The 15,341-nt window shown below is 43.7% G+C and overlaps 2 protein-coding genes across 3 annotated transcripts; both read left to right on the top strand.

Annotated features, from left to right (window-relative positions):
* Positions 1-1,162: 1,162 nt before the first annotated feature.
* On the top strand, positions 1,163-3,719 carry LOC134101093 (ras-related protein Rab-33B-like). Its single transcript, XM_062554664.1, has 2 exons — positions 1,163-1,508; positions 2,780-3,719. The coding sequence occupies exons 1-2, from the start codon at positions 1,299-1,301 to the stop codon at positions 3,251-3,253; spliced, it is 684 nt and encodes a 227-aa protein (XP_062410648.1). The 5' UTR covers positions 1,163-1,298; the 3' UTR covers positions 3,254-3,719.
* Positions 3,720-5,757: 2,038 nt separating this feature from the next.
* Positions 5,758-12,730, top strand: mgarpb (mitochondria localized glutamic acid rich protein b). Of its 2 annotated transcripts, none has more exons than XM_062520531.1 (5): positions 5,758-5,952; positions 8,574-8,671; positions 8,784-8,856; positions 9,518-9,529; positions 10,876-12,730. In XM_062520531.1, the coding sequence occupies exons 1-5, from the start codon at positions 5,877-5,879 to the stop codon at positions 11,439-11,441; spliced, it is 825 nt and encodes a 274-aa protein (XP_062376515.1). In that variant the 5' UTR covers positions 5,758-5,876; the 3' UTR covers positions 11,442-12,730. The 2 variants fall into 2 exon arrangements, with proteins under 2 accessions (XP_062376515.1, XP_062376514.1); XM_062520530.1 differs by having other exon boundaries at positions 5,760-5,952; positions 8,571-8,671.
* The last annotated feature ends 2,611 nt before the right edge of the window (positions 12,731-15,341 follow it).

Raw genomic sequence — 15,341 nt, 5'->3', positions numbered from 1 at the left:
GCCAAGCATCGTGGTTCACTTGCCTTTTGTTTGTCATCAAACTTGGACTTGACAAGATGTGAATCCCCCTTGGTGATGTTTGAAATGGACATATACAAACCTCTACAATTGGATGTATTTTGATCAATAAATCAGGCATTTGTCAATCATGCTTTATTTTGACACTTAGACCTTTCACACAAACACACATTCAGCAGATATCACTGGTACCAGTGTCGACAAGATGGAGGAGCTGTTTAGCTCTGTTATGTCATTGTTAACCGGTGGGAGAGTAGCATTAACAGTTCCAATGGGAGTGCTGATTAACCGACTTTGACAACTTGTGACGTTAACCACATCCTCCTGAGCAATTTTTACTGTTCCTTTTTAAAAGAAATGTTTCAATTTCTTTACTTTGTAGAGAAATGGACAAAATCGTAATGTACATTTCACATTCAGCAGTTGGAACATGCCCCCTGACTCTGTACAGTTTGAAAGGAAAGATGGTCAGGGGCCACCCAGGTAACTGTTATCCTCTCTTTCCTTCCCAGTGCAACCTTCAGCCTCTTCCTTTTTCAGTTGTAAAGTTCTACCCTTGTCAAACACATAAGAGGTACCAAATATACAATGCAATAAAATTATTTTAAAAAAAGATCAATCCGCGTTTTTTTCTGGATCCATTTCACAGGTCTGCAAATGGGGAAGTTGGCAGCTGTGGTTGGCCGTATCTAGATTTTCCCACAGGGTGGCGGTGTAGGGGACTTTTGCTTGTGTCGGACTTTCTTTGAAATCATGCAAGATCACGCATTCATATTTTAATAAATGGACCCAAACACTCGTAAGGAAACTGTTGTTGTTTCCTTCTGTTCTACTACAGCTCCCTGATGCCCCCAATTATGATTAGCAATGAATTATTGAATCCTCGATCATTGTCTCATTTTGTGGTGAGAATGGATTATTGTAGGCCATTTCGTAGTAAAACGTTAAATGAACATTACAATCTGCTTCTAGGGTTTTTTTGTTGTTTGTAAGAGGTTTTCCCCCTCTGTAAATCACCTAGAGTGTGCCATGATTCGATTGCTTTTATTTAAGGAAACAATAGTGGGCATGTCCCTTGAACAAAATAGAGAACAGGGGGAAAAAATGCTGTGAGGATACACAAAATGTCATTCGCATACGTCTCTCAATGCCATCCACAGGGCACTGCCAGTGGTGAACAGATGACACATCAGCTTTGTGGAGGAAGGTCACCGCAGTGATTTTCTCTGCTGCTTACAGACTCTGTGGCACTCTTGATCGTGAAACATTACCGCTTTAGGATGGAATCCTCAATTGAATTCTCCACATCACCTACAGGAACAGCGACGCGTTACCGAATTTTTAAAATTGTCGTGATTGGGGATTCAGGAGTTGGCAAAACTTGCCTTGCGTACCGATTTTGCGCTGGGAAGTTTCCAGACAAAACTGAAGCCACCATCGGTGTCGACTTTCGTGAGAGAATTCTTGATATTGAAGGAGAAAAAATAAAGGTAGGTCAAAATCATTTAAGTTGGTTAAAGTAGGTAGCCACTTAACTCATTAGTGGGTTTAGGTGTCCTATTGCGCATACGCGATATTTCCATACAAAGTTGAAAAGCCGAGGTTGCTTTTATCGTTAAATTAAGTGATCAAAAAGATGGCCTAACTCAATTGCTGAATCAGACTACTTTTCAATTAAAGTTACCTGAAGACTTTTACAACTAATTTGGAAACAGTCAACCCTTATTATGGGCGAAGCATGGTCAGAAAGCAGAAGATTGCATTTCCTCTATTTTGGCAGAATTGAGCAACTGAGAAACTGGAGAATTGTTGACATCACTTTACCTGGTTATTTTAATCTACACTCTTACAACTTTAGCCTACATGTAAACTACTTTATACCCTTTGTTTTCAGATGCGCGCTAAAGTCTGGGTCGTCGTTTGATTCCCAGACTGCATCAGAAATGTCAGCCTTTATTTTATAATTCCACACCAAGGCATAGACATGATAATATTTGTTTTAATAACTACTTTGGCTGTGAGATCAGGCCAAGGAAACAATGGCTCTTTATACACGATGTGGTCGACTGGTCATGCTGTTTAAAGTTACCCCGCGGTAGCATGTAGATGGATACCACGTAGCAACATAACTTGTGATCAGCGTGGGATCACGCGAGCAGTCAGTGCATTTCTGGCAGTGAAAAAGCAGAAAAAATGAGCCACTCCTGTTAAATATGTGTATAAAAACGATTAAAGGAGTTTATCTGGAGTACCTCGATGTTTCTGCTTTTTCAAAGTTATCCTAGGCCTTTTAATTGAAGAGTACTCTGAATTGATGACTATAACAAAGATTTTTTGACTCAGGGAAGCGTTCCTTCTACTTTTCTTTCTGCATGTTCTATTAGTGTTTGGGTTATCTAACAGCTTTCCTCAACAGGGAACAAAACACTAATGGCCTGCCCAATGACTATTGCATTCATAAATTTTTCAGCAAATTCCAGCATAAGACACAATGTGATCACTGATCCAGCCTAGGGTTGTTTTTTCATTATTTGTATTAAGTCAACCATTTCCCATATTTTCCTCCATAGTTCCAAGCTATGAGTCAGTGCAGTAATAGGAAGTTGCACAATTGTGTCAGTGTGCAGCCAGGTCTCATGCATAGGCTACATGCTTTTCCAACTGATGAACTTCTGCTTTGTGCTTGCTTGCTCTCTCTCTCTCTTTCTCTCTCCCCCCCCCCCTCTCTCTCTCTCTGTCTCTCTCTCTCATTCACACACAGGTCCAGCTCTGGGACACGGCGGGCCAGGAGCGGTTCCGAAAGAGCATGGTCCAGCAGTACTACCGTGGCGTGCACGCCATCGTGCTGGTCTTCGACGTGTCCAACCCCGCCAGCTTCAGCAGCCTTCCGCTGTGGCTGGACGAGTGCCGGCGCAACGCCCTGGGCCAGCAGGTGCCCCGCATCCTGGTGGGCAACAAGTGCGACCTGGTGCAGGGGTGCAGCGTGTGGAGTGGCACTACCAGCGAACAGGTGCGCAGGTTTGCCGAGGCCAACGCCATGACCTTCTACCAGACCTCGGCCAAAGGTCCTGAAGGCCAAGGCGACCATGTGGGTGCCATCTTTCTGTCGCTGGCCCACAGGCTGAGGAAGCAGCGGACTTGTCCCTCGCCCCAGAGTGAGGCACTCGGCAGTTTCAAGCTGATGTCCAAAAACAAAGCAGAGAAGGATAAATGGGCCTGGGCCTGTGGCTGCTAAGAGTAACATGAAAACTTTCATGGACTCTCACCTACTGGGACACGTGTATGGAGCTTTTACATACAGAGTGAAACAAAATAAACCATATGTCTGGATTGTGAGAGGAAGTGGGTGAGAATATGTACTATATCCATCAATACTTGTCCCCTGACTTTCCAAACCAAAGACGAAAATGAATATTCTGATTAAATGTGATCTTTTAATGATCTTTAATGATCTTTTCATGTAAATCTTTCCCATTGGCGATTGGAACAATGTACCTTTGGAATACCACACTGTTCTCAGAATTTTAGAGTATTTTTGTATATATTTTTTATATAATTGATAGTGCCATTCAATAAAGAAATCAGTCATCATTTATTTAATCTATTTTGGATTTAATTTGCATCCAGTCTGAGTGCATTAGATGTGTTGATTAGTGTTGCAAATGAAATCAAGATTAAAGGTTGAACACATTGTATTATCACTTGGGTATTTGGGGAACTTGTTTGTTTTTCATCTTGGTTGTCAAAGGTCATAATTCAGAGTAGTACTGCTGCTGAAAATGTTAAAGAGTGTTATCTCCTTATTGGATAACATGTGTTTAACATGGTGCCTGTGCCCTGACTTTCTTTCCTAACATGATCATTTCTACATCAATACATGAAGTGCAAGTGCAAAAAAGGTTAGAGTTAAGCAGTTTGGGATCTTGTGAGCACTGACTGCATAGTTTACACATACCAGGATTTAAACTTGTGTGTTTAATGGGATGATTTCCACAAAATGCCAGTGGACATTACCTCAGAAAAGAGAATGCTTCCAGTCACAGTGCCCTGGGAACATTTTAATCCTGTCTATGGGAAATGGAGCGGCTTGTGTCAGTGCAGAGGTCTTACAGGCACAACTTTCTGTAGTGTTAGTGTTTGGTATGTATTGTTTTCTGTCAAGCCCATAGGCAGACGCCTGGCCTATATCCAATTGCCATTCACAATCACAACTATATAGCAATGCAGTGTGTTGATGACATCCTCATAAAAGTTTTATGTTAAGTCTCATAAAGATCCCCTTTTTTCTTCTGTGATAAAAACATCTAAACCATATCATAAATGGAAAGTAATGACTGAGTATCTTTAAAGGCTTTTGTGGAAAGGAACTAATTTCAAAACATTTGGTGCATTATTGTCTTTTTTTTAATGATTATTCTTCCCTAGAAGATAGCAAATGTTCAATTGTAGTTGGCCTTTTGACTCTGTTTCAGCCCAAAAAGAAATGTTTGAAGACCTATGCATGCAGCGGCAGCCCTCAACGTCACCAACCACACCAAGGACTTGATACATTCAACACCTCTGTGAAAGACTCAAGTGGACCCTTCTTGATTGAGTTTTCCATTTTTTCACTACAATCGAAAATGGGCTGAAATGTAATCGATCCTAATTATAGGTCAGGTTCAGGTTACACACCCTGAAGTAATTTTGTATTAAGGTAACTATACTTGGTAAAATAATTATCCAAGACCCGCATGTAGATTATGCATCCTCAACTAGGCCTTTCACTTACACTTTTGACAATATAACACCACGAGGCAGTTATGCCATTTGCAATTTTCATTTCTAATTGAAAACGCAGACATAAGTCTTGATAATGTAGGCCTTTACCTCTCCGATCTATACAACACAGTTCGAACAGCAGGCTCTGCCCTGCGTTTTCAACCTGACCAAATGAAAAACAAAACACATGATGGCGCTAAAGCAATCAGACGTATATCTCCATCCAGATACGCTCGACATCGTATTTTATTGCCTTGACAGTTTCAGCCTATCTATGATCGAATTATCACAAGGTCTATCATGGATTGATCTGCATATAATTTTATGTGAGATCTAACATACGTAATGTAAGGTTTTGTTACAGTTTGCGTCCCATTCTCAGCCGTCTCCAAATTCACAGACAGGCAGCTTATCATTTAATCATCATTCACTGTCTGGTCTGTGAGTTGGATTAAAATATTGTGGACATTTCTAACATAATAGACTGCAGTGCCAGGTGAAGTATCTTCCAATCCCCTTCGTGAGGCAGGCTTCCATCACGCTTATGGCAACGACTTATGTAATTAAAGTCCATCCACTTTAGACGACCTTCCCAGTCTTGATGGCCTAATCCATTTAAACGTCACAGGGGGTATCTTTCTATTTGGGTAAACATTGCTGAAACGCTCACGACGTTCAGTGAATATTATAACCAATCATTCCGATTTGTCTTACAAACAACCTCAGGCCTTTGAAAATTATCTTTTTCTCGAGGCACACACAATGGGTAACCTGCAGATGCAAGCGCAAAAGGGTGCTGTTCGCGATCCGCGGACACTGCATGTTCAAAAACTGAAACAATCATAATCAAATAACAGCAGGTGAGCAAGTTAGGTTAATTGCATTTTTGTCGTTTTTCTGTATGTTGCCTGCTTTAGTTCAGACCACGTGTGTTCGTGACCTTTCCCCTGTGTTGCCTGTGACGCTTAAAAAGAGGGAGGCGAGAGAGCAGGGAGATTCGCAGGCACGGGAAACGCCAGTTATCCTTTCGACAGTCATTCATTGAGCCTCCCCTCTCAAGCACCAAGCGCACAGACAGGCAACCGGACTGAGCAACAATGTTGTTCTGCAGAGCTGCGTGGCAGAGACTGGGGCCTCTTGCGCGAAAGACTATCCCAACACTATCCCGAAATGGTAAGATGCGCACATTTTTTAGTCGCCCAGATCCTGATGCATTGATTGAATTCATTGTGAAATTGAGATTGTTTTCGTTTGACGCGTGTCACATAGGTCGCCTATATGGGCTTGGCTAGGTTTTTTTTTTAAATATTGCCCATGATGCGCTTTTTAATTATTTCAAATGTAGGTTCTACTCACTTTGAATAATCAATATACCATACTGACATTGTGCAGAATTAATTGTATTTAGCCTTGCAATGCCCTGCTTCTCGTGGAATTATGTAACACACCCACCCCATCGCTAAATCCCTTCTGTCTCGTGTTTTACAGTTAACTGCAGCCTAGTCGTACATTTAAACCATTAATGGTAGAATAATTTCGAACAAAACTCTCCGACAAGCTGTATGGGCTAGTTGTGAAGCAGTCTGCCATTGTGTACTGTACTTGGGGGTGTGTCCGATTGCTCCTCAACTCCCAGAACATTGAGTTCTTCACTCAGTGTTATAAAACGAGGGGGGCCTATGCACATAACAAAAATGCGTCGGAAATACGTTTGGAATGTTTTACGCATCGATAAACGTTGAGCGCCGATAAAAATAAGACTCTTTGGTAAAGTAGGCTTTTAAAAGTGTAGCACAAGGCAAAGCCCGCACGTGTAGGAGAACGTGTCGTCTTCAGTCACGCAGAATAAACCCGCTATTTCTCACTCTTTGTTGGTGTCTTTCACTCAGAAAAAAGATGAACATTGTGTTCCATGTTGTTGTGTGCCGTTCCTATTCAAATATTCACCAGATAACTATGTATAGAGAACTGCAATAGGTAGGCCCAGAGGATGCTCTCCAGCGGTCAAACCCTTGCCTACGTGACTTACATAATGCCTGTGGATTTTAATCGGGATTTCAGTTTGTTTTTAGAAACCACATTTTCCAATACAAACAGCTGGCCCATGCTCCCTCTTAATTTGTCCCCCCGAGCTTCGTCCTTGTTTGGGATCAATTTCCTGTGTTTGAAAAAGATAGGGATGACCGAACAGGAGGGAAATCTACATTTCCCGTCCTGAAACTGGTAGTGGTTGGCTTATTTTTGTTAAAATGCCATGCCTAACAGGTCGCAATGTCGGCACTAGCCACTTGGAGATGTCCTCACTACAAAATGGCTGACTCAGCACTATCACCATCAGACATGTTGGTAAAATGATAGGGTATTTTCAGCGGTTGTCATTATGCACGGCCTTGGGTTGTACAGGCCATCCTTAATTCTAAGTGAATGGGTCATCCTCTGCTTTGCTGTCACAATGGGATGCCCCGCAGGCATTGCGTAAGACTATCAGAGCAGGCACACGCTCACGTAGGCTGTGCGCTTTTGCATGCTATCTGTAGACGCCGTTACCATGTGCTCACACCGCCATGGATCTCCCCAGTCATGCAAGGTACACAGGCGGACTATAAGTGGCTGACGTAAAGCACATGCATGTTCACCCTGACTTCTCTGACCTATGCTGAAGAAGCCTAATTCAGATTACAAGTATGGCACAAAGATAGTCTACCTGTGCCCTCACAGTGGTGTACATGTGTGGTACAATACAATCAAGCTATAATGTTTTCTGGGGTCAGTTAAAACTAAACTAGACTTCCCACTTGTTCAATATTAAATACAAATTTTCATGCATACTTTTTTTTTTATTTAGAAGAGGCTTTTTGTGACTGATGCCCTTCCTGTATAAATAGACCTAAGATAAGTTTAGGTTGGCGCATGCTTTCATGCTCAATGGCCTGTAGGTTGCAAAAGAAAGGACATGTGTGTGCTTAGCATGGAAACGGGGTGAAATGTGAACCTGTGTAACTGGGTAGTGGGAGGGAGGGGCTGAGAGGAGAGTGAGCGTGCGTGTAGGCCGGAGGGAGGGGTAACTGGAGTGGAGCAACACTGTTGAACATTGTGTTCTTTTTGCCATGCAGTCAGTGCAGCAGCCCATGCTGCACCTCCTGTCATGTGAAAGTGTCATGTCAAAGTCATACATGTTTGCACTGTTCAAAATGGCTGACTCTGACCTTCCCCATGACCTGTGAAATGGGTGCCATTATTCAGCATATTCTAATACCATCCTGCCTCGGATGCTGCATGAAGGGCAAAGGGCACCAGTGAGAATCAGAGGAAACCTTTGCAAGGAGATTATGCCATGAGAAGGAGCTAGTCTGTCTTTTATTTTTGGGTGCCTAAAAGAGACACTTAAATCCTTTAAACGGAAAGCTTATCAACCAGACTTCCAGTGCCTGACAACGCTGGTGCCCAATTTGGGCTCTCTGTTTGCTAATCTGGTGTTCTGACTGTCATAACTTTTCATGTTAATGGCAAGGGCTGCCCTTTTCTAATCAACATGTCAGCCTTTAATACCCATGGTGACTTAAGCTACAACTACACCTTACATAGTTATTTCTAGCATTCTTGACAAACTGTTTGTTGTATTTGAGCTCTCAAGCTCAAAGTTTTAAACTTTTAATTATCTGCTTACCTGTCACTTTTCCCGTCAGGTGTTCACTGAGTTGATGTGTAAAGTTCTTATTGATTTGCAAAGCACCAATTGATATGTAAAGTATTAATCATGATTGTGCGCCATCTCTTTTTTTACCTCGCAGCAGTCCCTGCACGGACAATGTCCACAGCTTCGGGAGGCTCGGGCATGAACAAGGCTTTGGTCGTCGTCGGGGGAGGCTCTCTTACAGCTGCTATTATTTATGTAAGTGTAACATTTGCCTGTTTTGCCTGACACTTCAGTCATCAACAATTGCAACAGATGTAACTGTACCTTTCTGTGTTTTCATGTTTCTCTGTGTGCATTCTCTTTCTAGGCTTACAAGACGGTAAACTCAGACAGTGCAAGACATGCTGACAGAATGGCAGAGCTGGAAGCGAGGCCAAAGAGTGAGTCCCCTGCAGTGCCTTGTAGGCCTTGCCTCAGTTTTTAAAGGGCATTACTTACACAAATTCCTCCTAATTAAGGAGGTGATGACATGAGCTGCCCTGAGGTCACAGTTGTAAACATGGCATTGTACTGGTTTATAGGGTGAGAGAAGGAAGGTGGTTCTCGTTTATAGTTGCGAGTAGGCTTATTGCATGTTCAGTGGAATCTGTCGAGTCCCCACGAACATAAAGAGCATGTACTCTACCCACAGGCAGTTCTGTTGTTGAAATTGGGCAAAGGGAGCTGGTGATTGTGGGTGTTTTGGCTTTGCCCTTAGGAAGCTACTAAGGTGGAATAATCAGAGTGAATGCGATTAATCTGGCCTGTCAGGAGTAATTTTGATCTTCGGCTAACTGATCTGACAAGAGCTCCCTAAACCCATGGCGGAATGCCCAGGGTTTGGGTGATGGGAGGCTTGCCCACGCTTTACCGATGGGCCGCTGTAGAGCTTTCAGTCCGGTTCTAAAGCGCCAACAGGCAGAGAGACCGGTTCAGTCACACTGGAACGTGATCACACATCTGTGTTTAAGATTTTGTGGTGTCTACATGTTTGTAATTGCTTGATAAAGACTGGACATATTTTTTTCTAACATGATGCTGTTTTTGTATCTCTCTTCTCAGCTGAGGAAGTTGGTGAGTATCTTAAGCTTGTCTCAGCATGTTGGTCTTTCTTCTCCTATTTCTGTCTCCTAATTAATTGTTAGCATTAAGCTTTTAAACTGTAATGCTTGACTCATTTCCTAACTCTAATTATTCTTTCACTGTTTCTAACAATAGTCACTTGCTGTATTGAGAATATGTATGGTTTATCACCAGAGCTCCCATCTGACCAAACCTTAAATGGTCTTTAATCATACCTAGTGCTTCCCTATTACTGTTAACAGATAGCTTTACCTGACGCAAGCATGTTTTTGCAGTCCGTGTGGGATGTGGTGATTCTCTGCCATAGTTCTGTCTTTCATCTTGCGTTTCACTTGCCAGATGAGTTAATACAAATGCGAGATGTGAAGGGGGGGTGGATACACTTCATCCTCCTCAAACGGTTGACTTTGGAACTTTCTGATTAAGTGTTCCTTGCCAGCAGTCTTATCTTTTTGAGCCAACTTGTTAACTTTTCTGTCACTGGTTGGTTCCATAGTACAATGTTCTTGGTATATAACTGTAAAGAGAATCTGCTAAACTGACCATTGCAACTAATAACAAAGTAAATAAGAGGAAATTGGGAGTTTATTTTCAAGAGGTTAAGACTTTCATTTCGATCTGTTAGAAAGGCATTCCGCCAAAGACTTTGTAGATTGTGCCACGTATTTCCCTCAGGCTTTCCTTGTCTAAATTAGACTTGTCAGCTATATTTGAGCAACGGCTTTCTAGGCACAGCTTTCCCAGAACTAGTAACCTGTATCTTTTTTCTCTGCATGCCTCTCCCTTCCGAGAGCAATCTGAGACCTGTCCTTTTCCCTCACTTGAACTTGCATGTAGCTATGTTTGCACTCTAGGTGTTGTCTTTATCGTCTGCCATTTTGGGATTGGGATTATCCAGGTTTACAACAAGCAGCCTTGGCTGATTTTTGCTAAGTGGTAATTGAAAGACTGTCAATATTTATGCCTTGACTCAAATAGTGTGCTTGACAAGGGTTTCTCTTTTCTTATATACCAAATTCATTGTGAATGTTTGAATCCATTCTTTTATAAGCACTTTCAACTGTGTGCTTGAAGTCCAAAAAGTTTGTTTAAAGATGGCACATGGCCTGCCATGCCAGAGCTAATCTGTCCAAGCTCTGAGGCGTGAGGATGAGCTTTAGCAAGCCGCCACCGCTCGTGCCTTTCTATTTCTGCTGTCAGTCATCCAATGTTCTTCTTCTTTGCCCTGTTCAGTTTCTCTGAAACCCTTTACACTTTTAATCTTTTCTCTCCATCACTCTATCCTTCTCTCTCTCTCGCTCTCTCTCCCCCCCTCTTTCTTGTCTCGTCTGGTGTAGGAGTGGTAGTCGCTGCTGAAGAGGCAGCCCCAGTAGAAGCAGCAGCTCCAGTCGTAGAGGAAGCCGCAGCCCCTGCTGCTCCAGCAGAAAGCGCACCTATGGAGGAGGCACCAGCCGCCGCCGAACCTGCAGCAGAGGAAGCAGCACCCGCAGAAGCGCCCGCCGAAGCAGCACCCGCAGAAGCGCCCCCCGCCGAACCCGCAGCCGAAGCGGCACCGGAGCCCGTTGCCGAAGCCGCACCTGCCGCAGAGGAAGCGCCTGCTGCTGCTGAGGCACCCGCCGCCGAGGCTCCAGCCGCCGAGGCCCCCGCCGCAGAAGAGGCGCCCGCGGCTGAAGCCGCGCCTGTGGCCGAGGCAGCACCCGCAGAGGCTGCACCCGCCGCCGAGCCCGCAGCTGAAGCAGTCGTGGAGGCAGTGGCTGAGGTCGCCGCCGAGGCTCCGGTAGAAGCAGCTCCAGAGGCTGCCGCAGAGCCCGCAGCAGAAGCCCCCGCAGCAGAGGCCCCAGCAGAGAGCTCTGGTGAGGCACCAGCAGCCGAGGCCCCCGCAGCCGAGGCCATCGCTGCCTAAGCCAGTCTGCACTCAGACGGGAAGGGTGGTTAGAGCCATGGCCTGTCCTTTCCCCTTTCCCCACTCCCCACACCGCCCCCAGCCCCCTCTACATTTTACAATAAGCTGCAGTTGTGGACTTTTGCTTCATTTGAATTTCACATTTGAATGGCAATTTCAGGGCACCCCATTTCCTTTATATTTCCCATACAAGAGAAATTGGGATGCTCACTCCAGAATATTCTTTCTACACACTGGTATTTATCTTTGAGTGGGAGAGGCGAAGAGGAGTGTTTAGGGAGAAAGGGATGTTTTTATCAGTGCAGTATACAGTTAAACAATATCCAGGCAGTTTTGTTTCTCCACTGAAGACCAATTTCTGACTGTGTCAGAATGAATATAATGAATAACTTCTTCCTTGGAGAATCAAACAGGCTTATTAGGATTGGGATGTGGTACAGTCTAAATGCTAGTCTATATCTATGCACTTCCACTTTCACAGGATTCTCTCTGCCCTGAATATGCATCTGAGAAGTAAAGTTTGGGTGTGACATCCTAGACAAGCACTTGATATCAGATGATCATGAATGTGAAGAATTGATTGTGTGTCTGCACAATCCTCTGCTGCATCTTACTGTAAAAATGTGACCAAACGCTGTTGTCCCTGTTCTGGCTTCTCCCTCCTGTCTCCTCTCCCGTTTCCTTGTAGAGTGCTAATATCCACAATACCTCAAGTCCTTTCTTCACATCTGGACACAAAAGCCAATATAGCTGTACACCAGACTGATAGTGAACTCTTTTCTTTTTTAAATCAACTTTCCACTAGCCTTACCTCTCAGGAGCCAAAATGGTCGCTCTAAGGAGCCAAAATGGCCGCTCCTCACTCCCCACTCCCAGGTGTCCACTACCAGCACCATGCCTGCCTAAAGTGGGCTAAACAAACCTTGTCAGGCCTTTGTTTCCAAAGGACAACCTTTTTTTTGTTTTCAGTTTTTGAACCTCAGTGTCCCGTGTGTCCTCCACTACAACCTTGAGGGCTGGAGCCATATTGATTTTTCTTGGCGTGTGTGGAACTGTTACAGTGTCAGCAATTTCTTTCTTCGTAAATGTGAAGTCTGATGAGGAAAGATAATGTCCAACCACACGCCACTTCACATTGCTCAGCATAGGAGATTTTTGTACTGTGCCGTCTTGGTCTCGCCTCGGCCGACTAACTCTAGATTATGAAAGCCTGTTTGAAAGGCCAATGTTAAGTCTTTGAGAGATAAGGGAAATTCCATTGATTGTTCAATAAAGTTGTTAATGTCAAATTGTTTTGACTATCATTTTTGTTTTACTCTTCCTACATTCAGTAATAACGAGTCATTTTTATGAATCTCCACATTTTAAAGTACACACTTTTTTTACCCACTCCTTCCTTCCCCCTCCTCCTAGGTCCTTAGGATGTAACGCTGTGGTGTGTTAGTAGATTTACCTGCAGCCTTAATCCACCGCTATGCCTTGCTGGGTCCTCAGTAGATTAGAACTACCAAGATGAATGTACTCCATATGGGATGTGACTTGGATGCACCTAGTTTTCCTAGTCAACTGTGTAGGTTTAAAAGTGATCCTGAACAGTTTTGGACAACAGATATTTCCCTCAGTCTTAGTAGTCTAATATAAAACTAAAAACCAAATGTTAGGCTTGTAATAGATTTTCATTGAGCACATTTTACTTAATGACCATTTTTAACCATGATGGTGCATCCCATATGGGTTTGTGTCCCTAGGACAGCCAGTAATCATAGATGTGTTGAAGTTCTTCAAGGAAGCATCTTGTATATGGGTGGGATGTAATCCTTTACACAGTTAGTGAGTCTATGCGTAACACTGAACTGCATATAGGTGCAGTTTACTTGTGATCAAGCACCAGCATGAGCGAGTCTTGCCTGCTTCCTTAAGCAGGTGCTGGTGACTGTCTGTATTGTGTAGGTTGACCGTGGACAAACACAGTGGAAATTCCGGAGTGACTGATTGCAGGATAAACATTTGAGGGGCCATGGGTTGACTAGCTGTGTCTAAGTTGGTGGTAGGCTGCTTGGAAGCGGAGTTTGAACTAATTTATTTAAATATTTAAATATGAAGTGAGAATTAAGTCACCTCACCAACAAATAACCATTTCCAATAGACCATCAGTCTAGTTCCACAAAACAAAGTAACCATATGTGTGCCTTATACAAGCTTTGGTGTAATTGTCCAAACTGAACTATTTCTAAAGTTTCCTTCTGCTGAATGTAAGTTCACATATTCAGAGGTCAATGGTATTTGGGAAATTGATATCTGATACAGTTAATATAAAAAATCGGAGGTCTGCAACCGTGCTAGTGTTAAACAACAAATACTATACTGCCACCTACTGAAAGATTTGGCTATCACAAAAATACACGTTTTAAGTTGCTGTATTGATGAGCAAATATCTTTCTTTAGTGGCCTACAAGGTTATGGATAAGAGTAGGCTTGTTTATTTCTGGAGAGAAATAAAAGTTTTACATTTATTGAAATGTCTGTGTTAAGCCTATAGTATGGTAGTATGGTAGTTAGTCATTATTGGAGGGAAAGCATGATTGTCACTTGGTTGAACCAATGTCCTTGCAGGGCTGGAAATGTCTGACCTTCTGAGCGCCGTGAAACTCATGGCTGGCTCTACGGCAGAGATCGCTGCGGCCTCTGTGGGAGACGGGCCGATGGTGGATGCCGTTCACTTGCTGGAGGAGCAAGCCGCGCACAAGGAGGAGGACGCCTCTGAGGTCGAGGCTGTAGAAGAGAGCAAAGCTGAGGAGGAGGCACCTGTCGCCGACGAGGCACCCGTTGCCGAGGAGGCCGAAGCAGCCCCAGCAGAGGAGGAAGCGGAGCAGGCACAGGAGGAAGAGCCGGCACAGGAGGCGTCCGCCGAGGCCGAAGAGAACACGGCGGAGGCTGAGGAGGCCCCGGCAGGCATGCAGCACCTGGCTGCTGCCTCTGCCATGGATGAAGCCAAGGAGGAGGAGAATGCAAGCGAGTCCTGCCATTCTTGCCATGGCCACTCAGAGCAGATGACGGGAGATGCCCATTCGGAAGCAGCAGAGGAGGGCACGCCAGCTGATGAAAATGCTGAAAGTCCGGCAGAGGGCACAGGGGAGTCTGAATGAGGAGCCTGCATTCATTTTTGAAACAAAGAGCCTTCATCAACTTATTATTTAACTGAACTACCAGTGACTGACTGAGTTAAACTGTGAACAACTGGCACAGAGCCACCTAATGTAGCAGATATACAAGACAATCATAGAGGTCGTGGATAAATTTGTATTCAAACAAGCTAAGATGGTTTAACGTGCAGCACGATAACATCTGTTTTCCCAAATAAGCAATGTGTGATGTACATATCCTGGTAAATATGGCATGAGATGTTGACAGGCACATAAGGGGAAACTAGCATAATCCTTGATTCTGTTGCATGATATGACAGCCTTCTCTGTTCAACAGATGCTCTCATGCTTCTTCCTTGCTTTCATTGTAGCATATGATTTTTTCTTCATTGTTATGAAGCAAGATATGAAAGGATAGTAGCCTAAGTGGTGTCTGTACAACTGTGAGGGAGACGTGCCTTTTGGAGAATCCTTGCCATACACTGAAATCAGTAAGGATGCCCCCCAAAGCACAGTTTGGATCCTAATATCATTGCCCAAGTTAATGTTTTAGGACCTATATTCTCAGGTGATTGTCAATAATCTGTGTGGAGATTATCAGCTACACAGTCTACCAACTACTATGATGGTTTTCTGCTTTTATGTATTATCCTTAAAAGGTGGTTTATTACGCTTAGGTGTAAAAAGTAACTTATTTACTTAAAAGTGTAATGTTGCAAACATTCGGTATCAGGATTTATGCCAACAGATAAATCTA

This window comes from Sardina pilchardus, chromosome 2 (genome assembly GCF_963854185.1).
Source record: "Sardina pilchardus chromosome 2, fSarPil1.1, whole genome shotgun sequence".
Taxonomy (NCBI): domain Eukaryota; kingdom Metazoa; phylum Chordata; class Actinopteri; order Clupeiformes; family Clupeidae; genus Sardina; species Sardina pilchardus.
This window is presented reverse-complemented; position numbering and strand designations above follow the sequence as displayed.

What these genes read in the sequence shown, in the direction of transcription:
- LOC134101093 (XM_062554664.1), top strand. Translation starts at nt 1,299, where the DNA reads ATGGAATCCTCAATTGAATTCTCCACATCACCTACAGGAACAGCGACG. An exon ending in TTGAAGGAGAAAAAATAAAG is followed by an intron (nt 1,509 to 2,779) that starts GTAGGTCAAAAT and finishes ATTCACACACAG; the next exon opens with GTCCAGCTCTGGGACACGGC.
- mgarpb (XM_062520530.1), top strand. Translation starts at nt 5,877, where the DNA reads ATGTTGTTCTGCAGAGCTGCGTGGCAGAGACTGGGGCCTCTTGCGCGA. An exon ending in CCCAACACTATCCCGAAATG is followed by an intron (nt 5,953 to 8,570) that starts GTAAGATGCGCA and finishes TTTACCTCGCAG; the next exon opens with CAGTCCCTGCACGGACAATG. An exon ending in TTACAGCTGCTATTATTTAT is followed by an intron (nt 8,672 to 8,783) that starts GTAAGTGTAACA and finishes TTCTCTTTCTAG; the next exon opens with GCTTACAAGACGGTAAACTC.